Genomic DNA, 25,674 nt, shown 5'->3' on the forward strand with positions numbered 1-25,674 from the left:
ACCCGCCTTCACTCATCAAGGTCGTCCACAAGACTTGCAAGCCCTCCGTTATTGCCCTAAACAACGAAACGTTTGCTGGAGATGTTTTGCAGGAACTTGGAGTCAGCTGTGTCTAGTTGGAGCGGAACCTGTTAAGATTGGCTGACCTTCCAACTGGGCATGCGCGAGAGTCTTCAGTGGGCAGAAAACTCCACCCTCAGATTTTGCGGACAGCCTCCGTCTTCCCAAAATGCGGAGGCCTGCCCCCTAGTTACGCCTGCGCAGAGCCACGATGACCCACCTTTTCCCATCGCTGCTCCCCACGCTCAGACCGCTCTGCTGCCTTATTTTTCATCCCATGAGTACCTCCAGCCCCTTGCCTTCCGGAGGTGGATCCGCTGCCTTGCTGATAAACCCTCCGTGTGCTGCCAACCTTGGCGTCCTGGCGTTGCGGCTTGCTGCACGTGGGGCAACAAACCTGGGTGGGTAACGTGTTCGTGTTGTTGTGCAGCCATCAACACCATCCACTTTGAGGCTCTTTCATCTTGCAAAGCCGAAACTCTGTATCCGTTAAGCAACTCCCTCTTTGTCCCTCCCCCAAGCCCCTGCAGGCCCCATCCTGCTTTCTGTCTCTGTGTATTTGACTACTCTAGGCCCCTCATACAGGTGGAATCATACCGTATTTTTCTTTTTGTGACTGGCTTATTTCACTAAGCACACTGTTCTCAGGCTTCATCCAAGCTGTAGCATACTGCAGAGTTCCTTCCTTCAAGGCTGCATCACATTCCTTAGTGTGTCTGTATCACACTTTGTCCACTCATCTGCTGACCAACGCTTGGGTTGCTTCTACCCTTTGGCTGTTGTGAACAGTGCTGCCGTGAACGTGGGTGTACAGACATCCCTTTGAGACCGTGCCTTCAGTTCTTTCCGCTATTTACCCAAAGTGGACTTGCTGGGTCACATGGTGTTGCTACGTTTAATTTTTTGAGACCCGCCCTGCCGTCTCCCACCACAGCCTTGCGGTTGTACATTTCCACCAGCAGCGCAGTTTCCACTGTCTTCAGATCCTTGTCAAAACTTATTTTCTGGTTTTGCTTTGTTTTTGTTTTTGTTTTTTTAATAGTAGCCACTAATGGGTGTGAGGTGGGAGTTTGCTTGTTTTTTGACTCAATAACATTTTCTTCAGTCAGATCTGATTACTCTGATTATTTTACGCTACTGCCCTGGCTTCTTCGGGAATAACTTAGGTTGGCCTTGTTCTCTATCCTTCAACATTTAATGTCTTTTTTTTTCATGTTCTGGGAAATCATTCCTGCTGAGTCAGCGTCCCTGACTCAACTTTCCAGACTCTCCCCTTTGCTCTTTCCTGTTGGTAAAACAGCTTGTCCTCGTTTGCCTTGTTCGTTTCCTAAATCTTGCTTGATTCTATTCTGTTGTGTCCTCAGCCTGGCTTTCCCTCATGTCTTTCTGTTTCCTTTTCATAGAGCCGGGTCTTAAATGCTTCTGAAGACAACTGCTTTCTGAAACCTTCCCTGGTTCTAGAATCGCTGCACCTTGAGTAGCGGTTGCTGGTCTGCAGGACTGTGTTTCTCCTGCCTGTGGCCTTGTGTCAGAGGCTCTGTGTTGGCTTCAGACATCCAGGCTGGGGGTTTGCCAACAGAGTACGTGCTCCTGGTCTTTGCAGCCTCATAACCTGGTGGTGGTGGTGGAGTCCCTCATCTATGGGGAAGACAGGCTGGTGCACAGTGTCTAACTCAGTTTCTGTTTTCTAGGCTTTAACAAGCGCAGCTCTGTCCAGCTGCAGTAGAATAGTTACTACTTTCATTGACTAATTATCTGCTGTAACAAACCAGGAATTGCAAACTCATGGCCAACAGGAGCAGACAGCCCCCAGGCCTTGTTTTGTTGGCCCGCTCAAGTCTAATATGTATCATTTTAATGCCTTGGCGAAACGGGCGAGGCATGGGTTCTCCAGCTCCCTGCAGCGCAGACCGTTGTGCTTGTCTTATCCCTCGCCCACTCTTTGTTGAGAGTTTCTGCTTGGTGCCTGAGTTTGTGACCCTCATGCCCACACGTTGGGAGGATATGGTGCATGTCAGACCTTGGTGCCACCAGGGCTCAGCCTATGTTGGTCCCACCTTATCCCTTCAGTTCTCAGGGTGCTCCCTGCAGGGACAGGGCTGTTCATTCATTTGTCAACCCGCATGTATTCACTGGCCCCATCGTGTCCCTTATTTGTGCTCAGGACTGTGGACACAGCACCACTGAACACAACACAGGGAGACCCACCTTCTCTCTGTGGTCAAGTAGACTTATTCATGTTTTGCAAGAAGTGGTGGTAGCAGCTTGATAAAAGAATTTCTTTATCTTCATCTTGGTTCTGACTCCTCCTAGTTACCTAGGATTTAATCATGGTGATCAGTCTCTTTTCCTGTAAGAAAACATTGACATCAGATCAACTGAGCTAATTGGGGGGGCCGGGGGGGCTCATTCTTTTGCTTTGTAACTAAAAACCCCCTTAGATATAAGATTATTTGAAGTAAAAAAAATTTTTTTCCGCTGTATGGGTGCATAGGACCATTTTAGCTGGGAATTACCAAGTGGTTGGACAAGCTAGTACAAAGAAACTAGACTGATCTTAGTTTTACAATATCTGGCTTCTTCATTTGGTGTTTTTGTAGCTTGTTTGATAAACCACCAAGGCTTTCTTGAAGCTTTTTGAGGTTTTCTTGCCATCAGGGCACTGGTTGGAGAGCAGCTCTGCAGGGCATTGGAAGAATAGTGGTATGCAAACGAATTTTCTACCTCTTGTTCATTGAATGGTGGAAATACACTAAGCAGTTCCAGGGATGTCAGAATCACTGTCCTTGGAGCATAAAGCACAGGTGTGACAGTTTGCCCACCTGCAGATGAGTAATTTGAATGTAAAGTAAGAGTGCATTCCAGCGGGCCTGTTTGGCTCACTGCTTGCTGATAGTAATGAGGTCAAACCATCTTTCTGTTAGAGTTCACCATTCATCATATTATTGAACATTTGCCTGCTGGAACTTGCAAAGTGCTTTTCAACAGCTGTTTCTCTTTTGCTAATGAAACGACAGCATTAGCAGAGTTCAGGGCTATGAAAGTGGCTGCTGGAAACTTCAGCAGTTTATTAAGAGCAGTGGATGTGCTGTGTGCTTGGCGTTTCTAATTACAGTGATCCTCATGCAGCGTTGGTGGAAAGTCAGACACAGAGCTGTCTTGACTTTAGGTATGCTTTCTCTACCACCCTTAGATTTTGCTTTCTGAGATGTATTGATCAATTGGTTGAAAAAGTTTTAAAGAAGCAAGTCATGATTCGCCCGGAGAAATTGAAAACCATTAATCTATTGCTGGGCTCAGAAAATGTTCCAGGAAATTTACATAGCCAAATTCTGATTGAATCATCGGGGGAGAAATAATCAATGCTTCCTTTGGTTGCTGTGAGTCAGGCTACCCTGTGTTGGCCCTAATGAGGACAGAGACAAGATCTGCTCACCTCTTAAGAGCCATAAATGGTCCTTCTTATAACATTTGGTTTCATGTGGACAAGATCCCTGTTAGGGTATAATTGCTTATGAACAGCTGATTCTGCAGGAAGTGTTTATGGAGATATCGCTCCAATCTAGTTCTCAAAGGAAACGGCCTCAAATGCAAGAAGTGCTTGTCTGTATGGTTTAGGACTGTGGTACTGTTGCAGAAATCGGTCCATCGAGAAACTAAGCACCACACTCGGGGAGTTGGAGAACTCAGGTTTATTAAGCCGGCTGCACCAGAAGAGCTAACGCTCCAAAGTTCTGGGCCCCGAATTCAGGTTGAGCTTTACTTTTATAGTGCACATGTTTACAGATCGTGGAAGTTTCCAAACAGAAACTTGCAAGAGCAGGTGCAGAACATTCCATGTTTTAGCAAAACATCTTAAAGTTACCTTGAATTGTTAGGTCATCCTGTTTTTCTGTTTTTCTCCAGCAGCAAGCATATTTCACAAAAGCAAAACAAGCATGGAGTTGTTTTTAGCTGAGTGTAAGTTTCTGACTTTCCTCTTCAGTACTTTCATCCTTCCATTCCTTAGTCACAGGTAAGCCCAAGAGACCTGTGGGTTTGTGTCCAAATCTGTCCCTGCCAAGGAAGCTCCTGCTTGAATTTCACAAGTAATCCATTGGGATTCAATTAGATGGATAGATGGTTATGTTAGGTGATTAAGCACTAGGAGATACTAATAGTTTAACTTATCTGCTTCTTGTATACCTTCTGAAACCAGGGCTAGAGGAGGACTTTGTAATAAAATGTTGTAAAATGTAATAAAAATAAAATGTTGAATTTGGTGTGTTCACCTTCCTCTGCTCCATCCTCTTAGCTGTTCTTCCTTTTTCGTGATTGTGTATCTGCGGGTGTGCTTACTCCTCAGTGGCTTGTGTCTGACTAGCTCAGCTGACTGTAGAATCATGGTTTGATTTGCCACTGAATTCTTAGCTCTGATCTCTCTCAGATCCAGTCTGAGGCCTTGCCCTGCCCCCAGTACCTGTCTCTTATTAAATGCTTTTGGTCACAGGTAACGGGGCTGGAGAATGTGAGGGAGCAGATGAGCTGGAAGGGTCACCACCCCCAGGCAAGAAAACATCAGGAGGTGAAGTTTATTTATCAGGTGGAAGCCTCCTTGTTCCCACATTTGGTTTTTCTCTCCTACTCTCCTCATCTAATACCTAGACTTTGTCCTGTTTATAAGGATGGAGGAAGCATCCTCAGAATAGAGCAATTGGTGGGTGTGGCAATTCAAAGGAGTGTGACTTCACCACCCCGTTAACCTCTCCAAACTTTCCCTGGGTTTTGATCCTCTGCTTGCCTTCAAGTGCCAGAGGGGAGAACCTCGGTTGAGATGTCGAGTTCTCCTTCACGTTTTTTGCGTCTGTTTAGTAGATTAGGTATCTGCGTTTCGATTTCATGGGTGAAAACTTCTGCCCGTCTCTCCAGAGACATAACACAGTTGCACATTTTATATTTTTTTGACTCTGAATAGTAGCGACTATCAAATTCTGTTAGCACAATTAATAAATGCTGTATGCGTTCCTTGTTTGAGTCACTAAGCATTGGGAATAATCATTTATATACTAATCAGATGTTGCTAAAAAGATGGAGGAAGTTGGTTGATGTCTTCTGACAGCTAGTAAAGTTCCACAGAGCAAGATAGGATATTTTTTAAAAAAAGAAAAAAATGTAGATTGGCATATATTTGTGAACTTACTGCATTTGTAAGCATTAACTTAAAAAAAATCCATTTGAGTTCATATACAGCCTGAAGGAACCTAATGGAGAATGTATTTCACTAAGTACTTTATAGATGAGAATTTGACATAAGTTGAAATTTTAATTTTTCTTAAACTTGCATAATCTAGAAATTGACAAGTTTCACAGCACATTATTTTAATGGTGTAAATAATTTATAATATCTCCGTGTTTAACTTTTTATGTTCTGAAGGGCTATTGACAATTCTACCTTTCTGAGGTTCTTTGAGGTTGGGGGGGTTTCTTCAGAAATTTGGCAACTATTAAGAATAAAACAGGCTTTGGAACTTCAGTTTCAAGCAGTGACCGTACAGAGTGCTCCTGTGCTGCTCTGCCTGTGACTAGGATGGGAGGGGATGTAGAGATGCTGGCGAGCCGCTGTCAGACTGGCTGCCCAACGAGCGGTCCCTTCCCCGTCTCTCAAGTGGTCCCTGAGTCTCCAGTGAAGCCCTTGGCTCTGTATCCCAGACCTCAGGTGCGCCCAGGAACCTCCTCAGGTGAATCTGCTCTGTCTGCTCTTGGTGAATGCTGTGGTTAACTCTAACTAACCGCAGCCTAACTTAAGGATGGTCTCCTTGGCTAACCAGACAGCACTGAATTTCTTTCATTATCCTTCGTGCCATTGTTCCCCACCATAAACATGATACGTTGATTGTTTTGATGGCAGTTTTGTTTCTTCTTGTATGTTTATTGTATTAACACACATATGTTAATATATATATACATTACACGGATATACAGGTGATATGTACCCAAGTAGAAACTCCAGCTTTGCTGCTTGTTTTAATCTTTTTCTTTTTTTTTTTAATTTTGTGCAGAATTTGTTTATTTATTGACTGCGTTGGATCTTTGTTGCTATACACAGGCTTTCTCTAGTTGCGGTGAGTGAGGGCCACCCTTTACTGTGGTGCACGGCCTCCTCATTTTGGTGGCTTCTCTTGTTGTGGAACATGGGCTCCAGGCATGCAGGCCCTAGTAGTTGCAGCACATGGGCTCAACAGCTATGCTCACGGGCTCTAGAGCGCAGGCCCAGTAGTTGTGGTGCACGGGCCTACTTGCTCTGTGGCATGTGGGATCCTCCTGGAGCAGGATTGAACCCATGTCCCCTGTATTGGCAGGCAGATTCTTAAGCATTGTACCACCTAGGAAGTCCCTATTTTATTTCTTTATTTTTTATTGAAGTGTAGTTGATTTACAATGTTGTGTTCATCTCAGGCATACAGCAAAGTGATTCAGTTTATATATATTATATGTATATTTATATAAATGTATTCTTATATGTATTTTTTTTCAGATTCGCAGCTTTGTTGCTTTCTAGTCAAATCACTTAACCTCTACGGGAAATCTGTATATTTCAGGATTTGGGCCAGAAATTTGAACTCTGAGATCCTTTGCCAGACTAATATTTTGATATCCTCTCCCTACGTTCTACGTTGTATGAGCCAATTACAGCACCACCCACATCGCTCTGAGGCTTCCTTTCTGCTTGTTTTTCAGAAATGTGAAAATAAAAAGTGGAGAATGGTTCTTTGAGGAACGAGCCAAGAAATTTCCAACTGAAGGTAAATGCTCTCAAAATGTTTACTAAAGTAAAATGATATATTCCCAGTTTAAATATATTTGGTATTGACTTTTGAAGATGAAAAACTTAACAAGGCATGGTAAATGGGCTTCTATCTGGTTGGTCCTCCTGTTCCTTTTGTCTAAACTTTCCCACTTCTGCCTGTCGGTTCGTGCGGTTCATCACCTCTATTTGCGGGGCTTCTCTCTGTACCCCCGCTTACCCCAGTCCTAAACCTGACCCTGCTGCAACCCGCCTGTTCTCCATGAACTTTCCTGACTTCTGCTTCTGGGAGTGAAACACTCCTTCCTCCAAAACGCTGGTTTATAAATGCTTCTCTTCCATAATTGTTGAAATGTCGCATATCATTATTTATGCCCTTCTCTTTCTCTGCTCAAGCAGAAACTGTGCTTTAAAAATCTTATTAGCTCCTTGCAGCCCCAAACCTTGATCAAAATGATTGAATGAATAACTGAAGCCCGCAGTGAGTGAATTGCGTTAGAACTTAGCAGATATTGGTGACTATGAAGTGAGCATATGTGATTATGTGAGTGGAAGTGTGTATTTGGTCTGTTTACCCTGGATATCTTATAAAATACTTGCAAAGTTAGTGTAAGGGTGTGATTAGCAGCTGGGACTCAAGGCCATGGAGAGAATGGGTCGTGCTTTGGTTACAGAAGGGTCATGTCGGAGGATGTGAGCTGTACAGATAAGAGGATAACTTATCAGGCAAAGGCGCACACGTGTCATCAGAATAGAGCAGAGGCAGCATGTTCTGTGCACACCGTCTGTCCATGGTGGTAACACGGGTGGCACCCTCCTCTGTGATGTATCACCGTGAGGATTGCACAGAGGGGAGCCTGGACTGACCTAGAGGGAATGGGGTGGCTGGAAACGCCTTGGTTGGAGGTGGGGATAGTGACGGTTTGAGGCAGAGAAATAAGCTATTTAGCCTCAACCAGAGTGTGTGTTGGCACCTAAAGGAAGCCATTCATCCGAGTGTTGATGATCAGCTTTCATAAAAGCACTGTGCACTGAGATTTAGTCGGTGGTAAATTCTCCCCTGGATTACATACCTGACTCACTCAAGAAAAAGTGACATTTCTGCCGAGTTTATTAGAAATCTGGAGGCATTTACAATACTAATGGGAGTGCTCAAGCAAAACACAACGCAGCCAGTGTGTGTGATTTTTATCTACACCTGTGTTTCTCAATCCTTTTTTCACTAGTGTCCTCTTTCCAGTTCCAAACAGCCTTAAAACACTTTTCTCCCCTAAATATTACCCATCCGTGAAAGTTTGATATCCCAGATATATTGCACAGCTGTTTATGTGTGGAGGCCTTTTGGGGCCAACCGCAAACCGCTGCGATATCTAACATGTTTTCATCTTCTGAGCAGACTTTGCTCCCTTGGGGCCATCAGCCTATATCCACATGGTACGTCATCTAAGCGAGCAGTGACAGCCTGGAGTCCTATACGTTTTATTGTTTAGTTTCTTGAAAATACTTCCGTTTGGGGGTCTTCTTCAGGTGGTAAATAGATTCTCATTTTTTCATGTCTAGTCCTAGTTCATAAATAAGTCTATAGGGAGTGAAGTTTCCATTATTCCTCAAAACCAACTCACTGAAGACATCCTGGAATTTTTTTTAATACATTGTTGTAAGTTTCAGTTCCATTACTTCAGATCGGGAAATTGACTTGTGGGCTAGAACGTGTGTGTGCGCATGTGTGTGCACGTGTGTGTATGCACGCAAGCGTTACTGCCTCGTCTTTCCAGCATTCTTCCTCTTCTAAGTGAGAGGAAGAAGTAGGTTATCCTGGTGACAGGAGGGGGAGGAGGAAAGAAATGAGACTGACTTCCCGGGTTTCTCTTCCTTGTCCAGTGACTTTCTACCAGAGTAAAAACATTAGTAGGGAAAAAAATTAGAAGAATGTAAGTCAGCCTAAGTGTAAATCATTCTTTTCAGTTTTTCTTGTCTTTTCCCAAGGTATAAAACAAACCAGAGAAAAAGCAAATCCCTCTCTTCAATGCTTCCTCAAATGCTGAGTGCCTCATTGTCCTATTTTTCGATGTTAGTGGAGCTGGGCTCAGAAGGCGTGGAGAGATGAGGAAGAGTGCCATGTGGGGGTCACAGGTAGGACTGTGCGCCAGACCGCAGGATGCGGGATGTGGGGAGGAGATGAGTTAGCAGAGGTGGTCCAGGCTCAGATGCTGCAGGTTTATCTGGACAGGCAGGAACTCTGCCTTACTTACCTCTGCCCCCAAAAGAGATGCGGGTGCTCTGTCCGTCAAGGGCCGGGTAGGAAAACAGAGGCCACACGTAGATTGGAAGAAACAGAATTTAGTTTAGGGAATAGGTTAAACAGGTATTGTTGGAGGACTGGAAAGGCGAAGGGAGACCAGTGAGGGAGCACAGAGGTGGTGACTGCAGGGGGCACATACCCCAGGGCCACTGCTGAGTCGATGTTGGTCAAGAGGAAGGGTCAGACACCCCCCCCCCCAACCCCCCGCTGGGCACTAATAGAGAGCCAGCTGCAACCTCAGCGCTCTGATGTGTTTGAGAAAAAGTGGGATTCCTCATATAACCTAGTGTGTGTGTTGTAATGGTGTGAACACGGCTCTTTCCAGCCTTCTACATCCTAAGCAGAAGCTAGGAAAACGAGAGGCTGGCTTAAACCCTGAAAGGAGATGAGACAGCTCAAATCTGTGCCTCTTTCTATGCATTAGTTATCTATTGCTGGATAACAAATTCCTCCAAAACTTAGTGGGTTAAAAAAGTCATCATTTTGTGTGGTTTCTCTCTTCAGCTGAAGGCTGGCCTGGGGCTGCGGGGGTCAGCTTTCTGGGGGCTCGTGCATGTACCTGGCTAGTTAGTGCTGCTGTTGGCAGGGGGCCTGGGTTCCTCCATGCCTGGACCTCTTCCCGGGGCTGTCTGAGGGCCCCCACGACCTGGCGGCTGGCTTCTCCCAGGGCAAGTGACCCAAGGCAGAGCTCTGCAGTACGTTTTCATATTAAAAAATGTTTGTATTGTGGTGAACTATGCATGATATAAAATCGACCATTTTAACCGTGTTTAACCCTGCAGTTGCGTGGCATTGACACCTTCACTTGTTCCGCAGCCATCGCTACCGTCCACCGCCAGCATTTCTCACCCCACGGTCTCCCCTTGCAAAGCCCCTTGTGACCTTTATCCGACTCTCTGTTTTCCGTCTCCGTCGATCTCTCTTATGGTCTGGCATCAGGAGTCCCACCCTGTCACTCCTGCTGTGTCCTGTAGGTCAGCTCTCCTCAGGGCGGAAGGGACTGCACGGGGTTGGCTCTCAGGAGGCAGACTCACTGCGGCCCTTCAGGAGGCTGGCTACCACCTCCTCTGTTCCTCACCCCAAGCTTGGAACCTCAGAATCCTTCTTGGCCCCTCTCTCTTCCTCCCCACCCATGTCCAGCCTGTCAGCAGATATGGACCTTTCTCCCATCCCTGTCTCTCGAACCTTCCTCCGGCCCTGCGTTCCCGCTTCCCATGCCGCAGCTCCAAGCTCATCTCTGTGACCCCACCTGCTTCTCCGCGCTCCATCCTCTACCCTGTGAAGGGTGAGATTTCTTTTCTCTTTTAAAAATAAGTTAGTTTCTGATTATAGAAGTAATGCCTATTCATTGCAGAGTATTTGGGAAACACAGAACAGTACACAGAAGGCAGTAAAATTCCCACCGCTGGTCAAAAGTCTTGTTAGTTAGGGACCTCCCTGGCAGTCTAGTAGTTAAGACTCTGTGCTTCCACTGCAGTGGACGTGGGTCCAATCCCTGGTCAGGGAACTAAGATCCTGCATGCTACACGCATGGCCAAAAAAAACCCCCCCAAAAACCCTCAAAAAACCCCCTGTGAAAAAATACTGTTAATTACATACACATGCGCACCACACACGCGCTCTCTCTCTCTCTCTTCCTCCCTCCCTCCCTCCCTCCCGGCCTTCTTTCTAGGTGATCCTGTGCATGTGGGCCCACATACAGACTTAGCAATTTTTAAAATGTGTTTATGGTTAATGTATATATAGGTTTTTGTCTTGCTTTTAAAATTCAATTTAGCATAAACATGTCCTTATGCTGTTAAGACCTTCTAACGTACATTGATGACTGCGTAAAAGATATCAGCTGGTTGCACTGCCATTTAACTTGTTCCCTCTTGTCTGTGAATGTATCACTGTATTCAAATGATCATATTAGATAATTTTGCAATGAATATCCTGTACAGGTATCTTGGCATCTCTGTTCGTTTCCTTTGGATAGATTCTCAGAAGGGGAATGACTGGTCAGACACGTGAACACTTGAGAGGCTTGACGTGTTTTGCCAGATTGCCCTCTGGGAAGCGTGTGCTCATTCACCCGCCCTGGCAGGTTCGGGTCTGAGAGCGGCTCCCTCACCACATTCTGGCCCCCATTACGTCCTGTCTCTTGAACGTGATTTCAAGTTACATTTGTGATTTTGTTCTGAATGTAAACCTAATATACCTTCATTTAAACAGAGAAATGAGAAGCGTAACTGTGTTAAAAAATACAGTGACTTCGGGGGGGAATGAATTGGGAGATGGGGATTCCCATATACACATTACTAATAAGAAAAAAAAACCAAATTGTACATTCTAAATATATGCAGTATGTTAACTGTATCTCAATAAAAGTTCTTTAAAAAAAAAAAAGCATTTAGACTAAGCCATAAGGAATTGATGTTCTTAGGTAAAAAGAGAATAATTGAATAGAGGCAATTTCATATGAGCTGAGCTAATATGTTTACATAATTGGGATCAAATTGTATATAGATTTTTATACAGATATTTCTTCACCTAATAATTTACAAAGAACATTTTTTTATATCCTTAAATATCATTTACTATATGAGTTCTGAGATAACTGCATCTCATTCCATCATTGGAATGTGACAGCATTTATTTAGCCAAATTGCTACTGTTGTAAAGTTAGGGAATTTCCATTCCCTATAAACTCCATTTTTGGGAGTTTATAATATTATTAAAATAATAAATAAAAGTACAGTGAACATGCTTGTAGATAAATCTTTGTCACGTCTCTGAATATTTCTAGAAGCAGAGGGACAACATGAAAGGTTCAGAACACTGCCTCCAGAAAGGGTGTACACATCTTACCAGTAGGAATTAGCCTTAAAAATAAACAAACAACTTTGGCATCTGGTAAAACCACATTGGTCGACCAAAATAGTTGCTTGCTGTTTACTTTAAATTCTTGTAATGACTAATGGGGTTGAATATGTTCCACCTTTTCGACCTCCTATAGATGTTCTTTATATTAAGGGTATTTGCCCTCTTTGGTCATATGAGTTGCATATGTATCTTTATGTTTTCTGACATATAGACTTTTTCTCCTTGTTGATAGTCAAATCTACATTTTCCTGTATAATTTCTCTTATACTCAGAGACTCCTTCCTTATCCTGCCATCCGTTGGATATCCATATTTACTTCTAATTGTTATGGTTTATTTACATTCAACTCTTCATAATGCATCAGGAGGCTGACTCTAATTTTATTCTTCCAAGCATCAGTTTTCTCAGTATAATTTGCTCCATAATCAGTTGCTTTCGCATTGGTTTGTAACCCAGGGCTGTTGATGTGCACAGCTTTGGGGTACCGCTCACCTTGTACCCCAGCCTGGAGCCCCGGGGGTCTGACCCCATGGATACCACACCCAGATTCTGATTTCTTTGAGGGTTCGAGCTATGAGCAAATGAATAGGTGAGTGAATGAAGCAAGGATAGAGCTGTTTGGAGATAACAGGTGATGCTATGTGTCGTAGTGCCCATCGCCAGTGGTGGCACCCAGTAGGCACCTAAGAAAGAAAACGTAGAGTTCTTCTCCTTTTTGGCATCCAGAAACCTATGGCTAAATTTAATGTCCAATTGAGGTAATTCCAGGAATCATGATACCCTGTGTCACCCAGTTTCCTTCTCAAATGCTTTTAGTTATCTCTTTTAATGGTCCTATTGGATATGTGCCATTTAAAATAAATTCTTCCCAAATTGCCCTCAAAAATAGACAAGTTGCAAGTAATATCCAATGAAGAGTAATGGGTATTAATTGTGGTAGTGTATTGTGCTAATTTTCCAACCATTAAAAAGATTTAAGGACTTCCTAGGTGGTGCTATGGTTAAGAATCTGCCTGCCAATGCAGGGGACACGGGTTTGAGCCCTGCTCTGGGAGGATCCCATATGCCATGGAGCAACTAAGCCCTTGCGCCACAACTATTGAGCCTGTGCTCTAGAGCCCGTGACCCACAGCTACTGAGTCCATGTGCCGCAACTATCGAAGCCCACACGCCTAGGGCCTGTGCTCGCAACAAGAGAAGCCACTACAATGAGGAGCCTGTGCACCACAATGAAGAGTAGCCCCCACTCACAGCAAGTAGAGAAAGCCCGTGTGCAGCAACAAAGACCCAATGCAGCCAATAAATAAATAAATAAATTTATTAAAAAAAAAAAAGATTTAAGTCCCAATTCTCCATTTTTGCAGGGGGATGATATGAAAAGTATTTAAATATTTTGCTTTCCTTAAAGTTTTTTTCTGACTATAGGTTGGCTTTTTTTCCTCTAAGATTTTGTAATTTAGTATTTAGTATTTGTTGTGTTAAAATAATTCCTTATATGCCATAGCCGCCGCAGTTCACCTGTGGTATATCAGAATGAACAAAGTGCACAGATTTTCAGGGGGCACCCAGGGCATCTTTAGGCAGCTCCCTGCCCTTCTGGTGCTGTTACCTCCCCCTCCACCCTCAGGCACTTGGAATCTCTGTGCAGAGGGTTTTACTGCTGCTTCTGAGGCCCCCCGCTCCAGGATCAGCTGAGAGCTTTTCCATATTAAATGCAAAGTTGCTGATTCAGTGGGACCAGGTGGGACCCAAGAGTATATATAGACATCCCTTGATACCCACAGAGTTTGGGTCCAGTACACCTTGGTTTCCAAAATCTGAGGATGCTGACGTCCTTTATATGCAATGGTGTAAGTATTTTCATATAACCTATACACATCTTCCTGTATACTTTAAATCATTTTTAGATTCCTTATAATACCTAATACAGTGTAAACACTATGTAAGTAGTTGTAAGTACAATGTAAATACTATGTAAATAGTCTCCAGTGCACTGCAAATTCAAATTTTGCTTTTTGGAACTTTCTGAAATTTTTGTTTTTTGAATGTTTTCCACAGGGGTTGGTTGAATACAGACGTGGAACTCATGGTCACGGGGGCCGACTATGTTTAACAAGTCCCCAAGTAATTCTTCTCATGCGCTTTCAGTTTGAGAGGCATCAGTGAATAGCAAATTTAATGAACAATTGTGATGGAGCTTTTATAGATCACTCATAACTAGAAAACAACTGAAACCCATCTTTACCTACTCTTTGGGCATCTGCTAAGTGTATAAAGATAGTGCCCTCTTCTGGCTTCATGCTGTACATGCACATCTTTTTTACTTTTTCTTTTTTTTCTCTTTTAAAAAATTTTTTACAACCATGACATTTTATGACTTGATATTTGAGCTTAAAAGCAGAAAGATCTTCCGGGTGAGACCGAAGTGAGGCGGCGGGGCAGGGGCCGGCACCTCCCACAGCAACCATGGCGTATCCCGGCCTCAGCGTGCCTCTCATTGTGGTCAGCGTGTTCTGGGGCTTTGTCGGCTTCCTGGTGCCCTGGTTCATCCCAAGTGTCCCAGCCGGGGAGTAATCGTCACCATGCTGGTGACCTGTTCAGTTTGCTGCTATCTCTTGTCATGAAGAGAACTCCTGTAGATGCAAAATCACCTCCATACCCAGACCACCTTCCTTGACTCGCCGCCCACTTTGGCCATCAGCTGCCTTAAATGTTCACACCACCTTTGAATATCTTATTCTACAGTGCAGTATTTTTTCCTGTTGCCTTTTTTACACTTTGATGAATGATGTGCCTATTGAATCTAAACTGTGCTGCCTCTATGAAATGTTTATGTACTCTTCTGAGATTGAAAGTGCTGTTCTTCTGAGAAATGACTTTACTCTCTCCTTGGAACCTGTGGATTTGAAGAATGGCTCCTGCGTGCTCACAGCAGGAGAATTCAGTGAAGTACTTAAAACCTGTTACATGACAATAAGACTCCCGTGGGGCAGTCAGGAGGAGGACACGTTCAGAGGGAACATTTGTCCCACCAGGATTATACCAAAGTATATTTTCAGGATGTATTTCTTATTTCTGCCCTCTTTTGTAATAAATTATTTTTCTTCTTTCAAAAAAAAAAAAAATCATGACACTACTACTTTTAATACTAATACTTTTCAAGTTTAAAAATGGTCAAATGTGATATAGAGACAGTATATGGTGGTTTTCACTCTGTTGTTGATAATTGGGGAAATCATGCAGCAAGGCTGTACCTTAATGGAGTCTCTGTTAATGGGCTTGGGGACCCACTGTGTAATCACGCCGGATGATACTATGCCTAATAATTATGAAGGGAAATAACTTTTCTCTCCCCTTCTCAGTGGTGAATGTGATTGAGCTCTTCGTGGGATTTTTCAGTTTTATTCTTGGATGTGGTCCATCTGATCCCAGGGCCATCGTGACAGCATCCGACTGGCTGTGTGGGCCTGAAACACTCAGGCTTGTGAATTAAAAGAATTGGGTACCAGTAAATATGTAGTGACTCTATCACAAGGCCCTGCCTTTATCGCCTCTCTACTTGTCGGCTCAGTAAAGCCCTTCCACCCCCTCCCCCCACAACTTAGAGGAGTCTACTAAGATGATTCAGTCAAAGTTTCTGTAAGTTACAAATGTAGGGCCAAGTGCTTACATTCATGAGAGGGTGTCTTTATGAAATCAAGTTTATTTCTAGGTATAAAATTTTGCACGTGCTTTTGTCTTATTTTAAAGAAAATGTGGTATCTTACCCTGAATATTTTCTCCTCACTACTCTCTTAAGGAGAAAAAGACAAAATAGGTACTCACAAAAGTGTAGTGAAATGATCTTCAGAAGAAGTGATTTTCCCGGCTGATTAGATTGCTGTTCACGTCCCTGAAAGGTTTTTAGGCTGGTCCATTTACACTGGTTAGAACAGAAACTATCAAGTCAAATGATGATTAATGCAGTGAAGTAAGAGCTTGACCTTCAGACTTTGTTTTCACCCAGTGTTTCTAGGTTGTAATCTTTTGGAGGCAGGTTCTCGAGTTTGGTCATCTTTGGTTTCATGATGCCTTTGGCTTTGTCCATAGCACCAACTCAAAAACTGGATTGTTTACGCTGTCCAAGTTTCTTTGAAACTATCGAATTCACCCCAGGTGTATATTTTTTATATCTCAAATATTTGCCAGGAGGCTAGGGTTTCCCTGCTGGTTTCTGAGCCCCAGTGATCCTTCCAGGACCATTTCTGTGTCTCTGCCTCTCCCGCCATCCTCCGTGCTCTGTTCACCACCCCCTTGATGGTGGGACCATCTAGGCAGCCCACATCTTTGGTCCTGAATTGTCAGGACCGCCTCGCTCTCCGTTACCACTTTTGCTATTTAAATGAACACAATGGGAAACCAAGGTGAAATAGAATTCATGTGTTTACATGTTTAGACCAAACTACTGATTAGTTTCCAGGTAGTATCTTGACAATTGGAAGTTAAACTATTTATATGAATACATTTTTCATTTTTATTTTTAAAAATTTTATTTATTATTTATTTGTGCCAGGTCTTAGTTGAGGCAGGTGGGCTCTTAGTTGTGGCATGCGAACTCTTAGTTGTGGCATGAATGTGGGATCTAGTTCACTGACCAGGGATTGTTCTAACCCAGGCCCCCTGCATTGGGAGCACGGAGTCTTAACCACTGCACCACCAGGGAAGTCCCTGAATACATTTTTTAAAAGACCAGACACATACATACTTAAACAAGAAATCATTTTAAATGGAAGAACTCCACATTCATTTTTTTATTGTTGTAAAATGTATATAATATAAAATTTACTATTTTAACTGTTTTAAGTGTACAGTTTAGTAGCATTAAGTAAATTTTCACTGTTCTTTAACCATTACCACCATCCATCTCTAGAACATTTTTGTCTTGTAAAACTGCAGCTCTGTAGCTGTTAAACAACTCCTCCATCCCTTTCTCACCCCCTGTCCCTTACAGCCTCTGACAACCACCCTTTGACTGTCTGTCTCTATGATTTGATTATTCATATAAGTGGAATTATAATATGTTTGTCCTTTTGTGGAATCATAATATATTCTTATTTCACTTAGCATGTCTTCAAGGTTTATCCATGTTGTAACATATATCAGAATTTTATTCCTTTGTGAGACTGAATAATATTCCATTGTATGTATATCCCACATTTTGTTTATCCATTCATCCATCAGTGGACGCTTGGGTTGCCTCTACTTTTCAGCTATTGTGAATAATGCTTCTGTGAACACTGAAATATCTTTTCAAGTCCCTGCTTTCACTTCTTCTGTGTTTATACCCAGAATTGAAATTACTGGATCAAATGGTAATTCTGTGTTTAATTTTTTGAGGAACTGCCACATTGTTTTTCCATAGTGGCTGCCCTATTTTATGTTCCCACTAGGAATGCACAAGGGTTCCAATTTCTCCACATCTATACCAACACTTGTTGTTTTCTCTCTTTTTTGTTGTTGTTGTTGTTAGTTAAGAACCATTGTAATAGGTGTGAGGTGGCATCTCGTTGTGGTTTTTGTTTTAGTCATTCAGTCTGCATTACTTGGATATCTATGAGCCTGACACTTATTCAATTCTGTGTATGGATTCTTTTTTTCTTTTTGATGATTTGCTACACATATATTGTGAAATGTTTACCACAGTAAGGTTGTTAATACATCCTTCACTTCACATAAGTACCATTTTGTACTTGTTGTTGTTGTTATGGTGAGAACATTAATGTTCTACTCAAAGCACCTTTCAAGTGTACTGCAGTGTTGTTAGCTATAGTCACCATGCTCACAGCACATTAGATCCCCAGAACTTATCTTACAGCTGAAAGCTGGTAGCCTTTGACTAACATCTCCCCATTTCCCCCAGCCCTCAGCTCCTGGCAAACACCATTCTTCTCTGAGTTCAGTGGTTTTAGATTCCTCATAAATTGACATCATGCAATATTTGTCTTTGTCTGACTTACTTCACTTAGCATAGTGCCATCAGGGTCTTTCCACGTTGGTGCAAACATCAGGATTTCCTTTTTTATGGCTGAATAATATTTCATTGTGTGCTTGTGTGTGTGTATATATACCACATTTTCTTTATTCATTTATTTGTCAGTGGACACAGACTGTTTCCATGTCTTAGCTATTGTGAATAATGCTGAAATGAACATGGGGCTGCAGATGTGTCTTTGAGATACTAATTTCATCTCCTTTGGATATATACCCAGAAGTGGGATTGCTGGATCATATAATAGTTCTATTTTTAAAGAAATAAACCTTTAACTGAAATAAACCTCCATACTGTTTTCCTTGGTGCTATATCATTGTGGTTTTGACTTGCATTTCCCTAATGATTAATGATGTTGAATATCTTTTCATCTGCTTATTGAGCCATTTCTATAGCTTCTTTGGAGAAATGTATAGTGAAGTCCTTTGCCCATATATGAGTTGGGTTGTTTTGTTTGTTTCTTGAAAATGAAGAAAGCTGGAAGACTCCTACTTCCTGATTTGAAAAGTTACTACAAAGCCACAGTAATCCAAAGAGTGAGGCACCGGCAGACATGTAGACCAGTGGGATAGAATAGAGATCCCAGAATAAAACTTTTTTTTTTTAACGTCTTTTTTTTTTTTTTTTTTTTTTTTAATTTTGGCTGCACCGGGTCTTAGTTGTGGCAGGCGGACCCTTAGTTGCGGCATGCCTGTGGAATCTAGTGCCCTAACCAGGGATCAAACCTGGCCCCCCTATACTCAGAGCACGGACTCATAACCGCTGTGCCACCAGGGACGTCCCCCAGAACAAAACTCTTGCACATGTGGTTAAGTGACTTTTTTTTAAATCGAAGTATAGTTGATGTATAATATTATATGTTACAGGTGTACAATATAGTGAATCACAATTTTCAAAGGTTATACTCCATTTATAGTTATTATAAAATGTTGGCTGTATTCCCAGTGTTGTATAGTCAAGTGATTTTTGACAAGGGTGCCAATTTCATTCAGTGGGGAAAGGGCAGCCTTTTCAATAAAGGGTGCAGGGAAAACTGGATGTATATGTGTAAAAGAATGAAGTTGGACTCTTACCTAATACCATAAACAAAAGTTAACTCAAAGGATCAAAGACCTAAAACTATAAAACTCTTAAAAGAAAAAGATGACATTGGCTTCAACAGTTTTTTTTTCTTAATTGAAGTATAGTTGATTTACAATGTTGTGTTAGTTTTGGGTATACAGTGAAGTGATTCAATTTCATGTCTATATGTAGTTTCATATATATATTCAGTTTTATATATATACATATATAATTCTTTTCAGGTTATTTTCCACTATAGGTTATCACAAAATATTGAATATACTTCCCTGTGCTATACAGTAGGTCCTTGTTTATCTGTTTTATATATAGTAGTGTGTATCTGTTAATCCCAAACTCCTAATTTATCTCTCCCCACCCCACACCCCCGTTTATCCTTTGGTAACCATAAGTTTGTTATCTATGTGAATCTGTTTCTGTTTTGTAAATAAGTTCATTTGTCATTGAGAAAAGAGATTCCATATATAAGTGATAACATATGTTATTTGTCTTTCTCTTTCTGACTTACTTTGCTTAGTATGATAATCTTTACGTCCATCCATGTTGCTGCAAATGGCATTATTTCATTCTTTTTTTAATGGCGGAATAGTATTCCATCGTATATACATACCACATCTTCTTTATCTGTTCATCTGTCGATGGACACTTACGTTGCTTCCACGTCTTGGCTGTTGTGAATAGTGCTGCTGTGCACATTGGGGTGCATGTATCTTTTTGAATTAGAGTTTTCTCCAGATACATGCCCAGGAGTGGGATTGCTGGATCATATGGTAACTCTATTTTTAGTTTTTTAAAGAACCTCCATACTGTTCTCCACAGCGGCTGCATCAATTTACATTCTCACCAGCAGTGTAGGAGGGTTCCCTTTTCTCCATACCCTCTTCAGCATTTGTTATTCGCAGACTTTTTGATGATGGCCATTCTGACTGGTGTGAGGTGATACCTCATTGTAGTTTTGATTTACATTTATCTAATAATTTGCAATGTTGAGCATCTTTTCATGTGTCTATTGGCCATCTGTTTGTCATCTTAGGAGAAATATCTATTTAGGTTTTCTGCTCATTTTTTCATTGGATTGTTTGTATTTTTGATATTGAGTTGTATGAACTGTTTGTATATTTTGGAGATTAAGCCCTTGTTGGTCAATTGTTTGCAAATATTTTCTCCCAGTCCATAGATTGTCTTTTTGTTATGGTTTCTTTTGCTGTGCAAAAACTAAGTTTGACTGAGTCCCATTTGTTTATTTTTGCTTTTATTTCTATTGCTTTGGGAGACTGACCTAAGAAAACATTGCTACAATTTATGTCAGAATATTTGCCTATGTTCTCGTCTAGGAATTCTGTTGTGTCATGTCTTATATGTAAGTGTTTAAGCCATTTTGAGTTTATTTTTGTGTATGGTGTGAGGGTGTGTTCTAACTTCATTGATTCACATGTGGCTGTCAACTTTCCCAACACCACTTGCTGAAGAGACTGTCTTTTCTCCATTGTATATTCTTGCCTCTTTTGTCAAAGATTGACTGACTGTTGGTGTGTGGGTTTATTTCCGGGCTTTCTATTCTGTTCCCTTGATCCATATGTCTGCTTTTGTGCTAATATCATGCTGTTTTGATTACTGTAGCTTTGTAATATTGTCTGAAGTCTGGGAGGACAATGATTTCTTAGGTATGATATCAAAGGCACAGGCAACAACAACAAAAGTAGATAAAGTGGACTTCATGAAAATAAAATTTTTTTGTACATTTGAGTATAGTATTAACAGAGTAAAAAGGCTACCCGTGAAATGGGAGAAAATATTTGGAAATCACATATCTGATAAGGGATTAATATCTAGAATCTTTAACATAGAGAATTCTTAAACCCCACATTCAGTTTTTTTAAATAAATTTATTTTTATTTATTGGCTGCATTGGGTCTTCGTTACTGCACACGGGCTTTCTGTAGTTGCGAGCAGGGGCTACTCTTTGTTGCAATGTTTGGTCTTCTCACTGCAGTGGCTTCTCTTGTTGTGGAGCACAGGCTCTAGGTGCATGGAATTCAGTAGTTGCGGCACGTGGGCTCAGTAGTTGTGGCTCATGGGCTCCAGAACACAGGCTCAGTAGTTGTGGCGCACAGGCTTAGGTGCTCTGCGGCATGTGGGATCTTCTCAGATCAGGGATCGGAGCTGTGTCCCCTGCATTAGCAGGCAGATTCATAATCCCTGTGCCACTAGGGAAGCCCCCCACATTCAATTTTTAGAGAAAATTGAAGGCTGTGGAAAAGCAGTTCATACCCAGTTGTCCCCCGGTTTGCACCAAGCCTGGGTCAGTTACCGTCAATCTGAAGTGTCTCTTTTTGGGAGAGTGACTGCCCAGCTTTGAGGATTATTATTAGCATAGAGGCCATCTAGAATTTCTGCTGATAGAATATAGGGAGCTTAATTAAAGGGAAAAAGTATTCTTCTTTCTTGCTGCTAAGCAGAAGAGTAATGTCTAGTGGCAGAAGGACATTGGATGAGATACACCTTCTGCTAACAAGATTATAAGTCTATGATTAATTTCAGTTCTTTGGGAAGGATTGGTGACTGATTTCACAGCTGTGCACTGTATCTCCTTTCATCCTGGAATGGTGTCTTGGCCCCAGTGCTGTCTAAGCTGAAACTTCTATAAGGGCTAAAATAAACCTAAAAAGGCTCTGGAAACCAGCTCTGAAATCATTTATGACAGGATATCACAATTCTTCATATTCTGAGACATTTTTGGGGTCAGATTTTTTGAGAGACTTTTCTACTTTGCATAAGTAAGCCAAAGGTTGGTTTCAAACGTTATTGTCCTAGGGACCTCTTCCTTACTATGAAAGAAAAAACTCCTAAAACACATTATAATTGTCCAACACTAACCCCCACCCCCCAAGCCTCTGGTTTTAGTCACCTTTTTCTAGCATTTGGAGGATACTTAAGTTCCAGTGTGACCCAAACTTCAGGACTGTCACAGTTGTGCAGGTTGGGCACTGTACAAGGGAGCCACATCCGAGGAGGTACTGTTCACATCATAGACCTCCTAGGTTTGTGTGTTTATTGTGATGATTTTTCTGGAAGATGCAGCAAAATGTGTTGTTCTAACAAAATCCATCTATTATGACCAACTCCCACGGGTAGACAAAGCATCTTGATGAAGGAGTGTATTTGCATAGTTCCCAGGGAGGCTCTGTGTAGGTAGCTGTACCTGTGCTTTGCTTTGGGTCACACCTGGAACTCCAAGGTATGGTTTCCTACAAAGGGTGCTGCTGTCCTGCTCCATGGGCCCCAGTGGAGAGGCGGCTGTGGGCCAGGCCGCCCTTCTACTTGACGGCCCTGTCTGTTCACACTCCACAGCTGTCCCACATGGCTGTCTGGGTGTCTGTGACTCTGTAATGAAGGACTGCTGTGGGGTCTTACAGTGTAGGAGGGGAAGTTGGCGATCATGTCTTAGAAAAAGTCTAAGCCACATAGATCCCACGGTTCAAGATGTGAGGCTACTCAGCCACCCACGACCATGTGATATAGCTGGGGCATTCCAGGGAGTCAGCCCTGTGCCTTCTTTCCTGGGAACCATGTCACCCCAGAGAGAAGTGTCGGGGTGGCAGGGCATGGCATCTGCGGCAGGACCTGTGGTCCAGGACGCTGGCTGGTAGGAAGCTGGTGCTCTTGGCCAGTGTCACAATGGAGCCTGGCTCAAGATGGGCATCCATTCTAGAGGACTTTTTATGAGCACCTGAAATATGCTGCCTATCCCTATTGTTTTTAGATGGAGAAGTAGATACAGTATATGCAGTGATACACAGATGTGTAGTGACTTGCCACAGACATGCTTGTGCCAGTTGTAGGTTGGTTTTCTTATTTCAATTTTTAAAAAATATTTATTTATTTGGTTGCACTGGGTCTTAGTTGTGGCAGGTGGGCTTCCTAGTTGTGGTTTGCTGGCTCCTTAGTTGGGTCATGCATGTGGGATCTAATTCCCTGACCAGGGATCAAACCCTGGCCCCCCTGCATCGGGACTGCGGAGTCTTAATTACTGCGCCACCAGGGAGGCCCCTGCAGGTTGGTTTTCAGTCTGGAAGCCTCGGCTCCATCCCGTGGCTCGTGGGGATGCTTACTGCATCATAAGCTCCTGCTTAGGAGCGGTGGTTGTGTCTCCTTATCCTTATCTCTGTAAAGAGCCCGTGTGTATTATATGCAGTTAGTGTGAACAAATGGATGAAATTAGGCAGAAGCCAAGTGGTGAAAAAATGACGACCTTGTTTCACGCATACTTGATACAGCTTAAATGAGGTCATGTTTATTGTTAAAATAGTGTCGGTTGCTGCTGTCATTTATCATAACCACCTCTGCATGGCAATCCCTCTGCTGGGTGCTGGGGACACTGAGATACATAAGACGAGGCCCATGTCCTCAAAGGGTTCACTGTCTAGTGGGGGAGACAGATGAATATGCCAACAGATACAGTGCAGTCAGAGGAATTTTAAAGCCAGTGTGCATGGCAGCCATGACGAGACCAGCCTGGTGAGGACAGGCCCAGAATCCTGGAGAAGAAACCACTAGAAGAAACAGAGCAAGTGGTGGGGAAGAGGTACAGTCTAGTGGCTGTGGGGCATCTGGGAAGTTCAGCTTCACCAGGACCTGCAAGTGGGACGGGAGTGGCAGCAGGTGACACTGCAGAGGTTGGTAGGGACTGAATCGCACGAGACCTCTGTAGGGCTTGTTTCTCTGACTGCTGTGACAAAGTGCAAGCTGGCTGGTTTCGAACAGCAGAAACGTGTTGTCTAACAGTTCTGGAGGCTGGAAGTCCAAAGTCAAGTTGTCAGAGGGACCACACTTCCTCTGCCGGCTCTCGGAGGGAATCTCTCCCTGCCTCTTCCAGCTCCTGTTGGTTCCCAGCCATCCTTGATGTTCCTTGGCTTGTGGACGCGTCACTCGAGTCTCTGCCTCTGCTGTCACACCGCCCCCTTCACCTCACCTTTCCTCTGTGTGTGTCTGCCTCTGTGTCCAAATTTACCCCTTTCACAAGGACACCAGTCATACTGGATCAGGACCCACCCCAGTGAGCTCACTTGAACTTGATCTGCAAAGACTCTATCTCCAGATAAGGTCACATTCACAGTCGTCTGGGGGTAAGGCTTCAACATATCTTTTCCTGGGGGACGCAACTCAACCCCAAGCAGCTTTGTTAGGCTGTGAAGTGTCTTTTGTAGCCACTTAGGCTGTGAGTTGCAAGCCAAGGACAGGACCCTCTGGAGGGTGGGTGGCAGTGGGGAGAGCTGAGCCCGGGCAGCATCCCACAGACACACCCACTCTTTCACATTGTCTGTGGCTGCTGTTACAAGCGCAAAGTTGAGTAGGTGGCTCAGAAAAGGTATAGCCTAGGTAGTCTAGACTATTGGCCATTTGGCCTTTACAGAAAGGGGTGTGTCAACCCCCAGGATGCTGGGTCCCAGTGCAGCCAGAAGGGGGCAGCAGAGAGCCATGGCTGAGTCTGGCCTGGGCGGGGGCGGGGCACGATGAGGGGACACCGACTAAGCTGAGGCTGAGGTTTAGGAGGGAGGTATGGGCTTGAGGTAGGAAAGCAGTCAGCCTGGGGAGATGGGGTGGGGTAAGTGGAGAATGCCCAGGGTAAGTAGGGCAATAAGCGGCCCCTCAAGGGCCCGAGGGAGAGGTGGGCCCAGGGCTGCAGGCCCAGGGATGCCGGGGGTGGTGGGGGGGGGGGGCTTGGACTTCAGGGGAAGGCAGTAGGGAGCCGCTCCCTTGGAGGGAGGGGTTATAACCGGTGGCTGTGCCTCTGGGAAGCAGTTGTAAGAGTCCAGAGCTGAGAGGATGCGGGGCTGAGGAGGCAGGGCAGTGGGGGAGGGGCCAGCAGGACCTGAGCTGTGACACAGCCCACCCGATTTGAGGGCTGTCCCTTGGGTTCTGTGTTTTCACCCAGGACAGGCTGAGCGAACGGTGTCTCTCTCTTTTCTTTCTCTTTCCCTTGTTTTTCTCTGCTTTCACAACTTGAATGCACTTAGGGTGGCTCTCTTTTTGCTTCTGGCCTGGCAGTTTTCTTTCCCATGGCTTCTGCAGGTGTGGATTTCACCCATCACAAGCTGGTTCTACTAGTTTAGCACTCAGCCTTCGGGTGAGGCCTTTTTTGTTCTTAAAGAGTTATTTTGTAATGGGGCAGGGACACAGCTCACAGACTCCTGTTAGAATCTGGTGACCACCACTTTGAACCCCAGAAAAATGTACACAGGCAGGTGGACTCAAAATCTGAGAGATGACTTCAGGACTGAGGCAATCCCTAAGCCTCCCAATTTAGGACCCTTGACTGAGGAGGTGGTCAGCTCAGGGTCAGCTGGGGGTTTAGCTGTCCCTGGCTTTAAGGTTTGGGGCTTGATAACAGAGCCATTTGCCCTCCTCTCAAAGGCCTCTCTGTAATTCCTGATGGTCTTACTGTCCCCACCCTTCCTCCTGTCTTCTGGAGAAGACGTGAATACCTGTCTTTCTTTGGGATGGATTAAAACCTTCTGAACACCCAAGACAGGATCTATGCTGACCTCCTAGGAT

General features: G+C 43.5%; 1 protein-coding gene across 1 annotated transcript in view; it reads left to right on the forward strand.

Moving 5' to 3' along the window:
• SYTL3 (synaptotagmin like 3) overlaps positions 1 to 25,674 on the forward strand; it is a 68,607-nt gene that overhangs the window by 8,299 nt on the left and 34,634 nt on the right. The window contains exon 3 of the mRNA XM_057739094.1: positions 6,778 to 6,842. Within this exon, the coding sequence (XP_057595077.1) occupies positions 6,778 to 6,842 (65 nt within the window). The remainder of the gene's footprint in view (positions 1 to 6,777; positions 6,843 to 25,674) is intronic.

The sequence above is a fragment of the Hippopotamus amphibius genome, chromosome 6, assembly GCF_030028045.1.
Source record: "Hippopotamus amphibius kiboko isolate mHipAmp2 chromosome 6, mHipAmp2.hap2, whole genome shotgun sequence".
NCBI lineage: Eukaryota > Metazoa > Chordata > Mammalia > Artiodactyla > Hippopotamidae > Hippopotamus > Hippopotamus amphibius.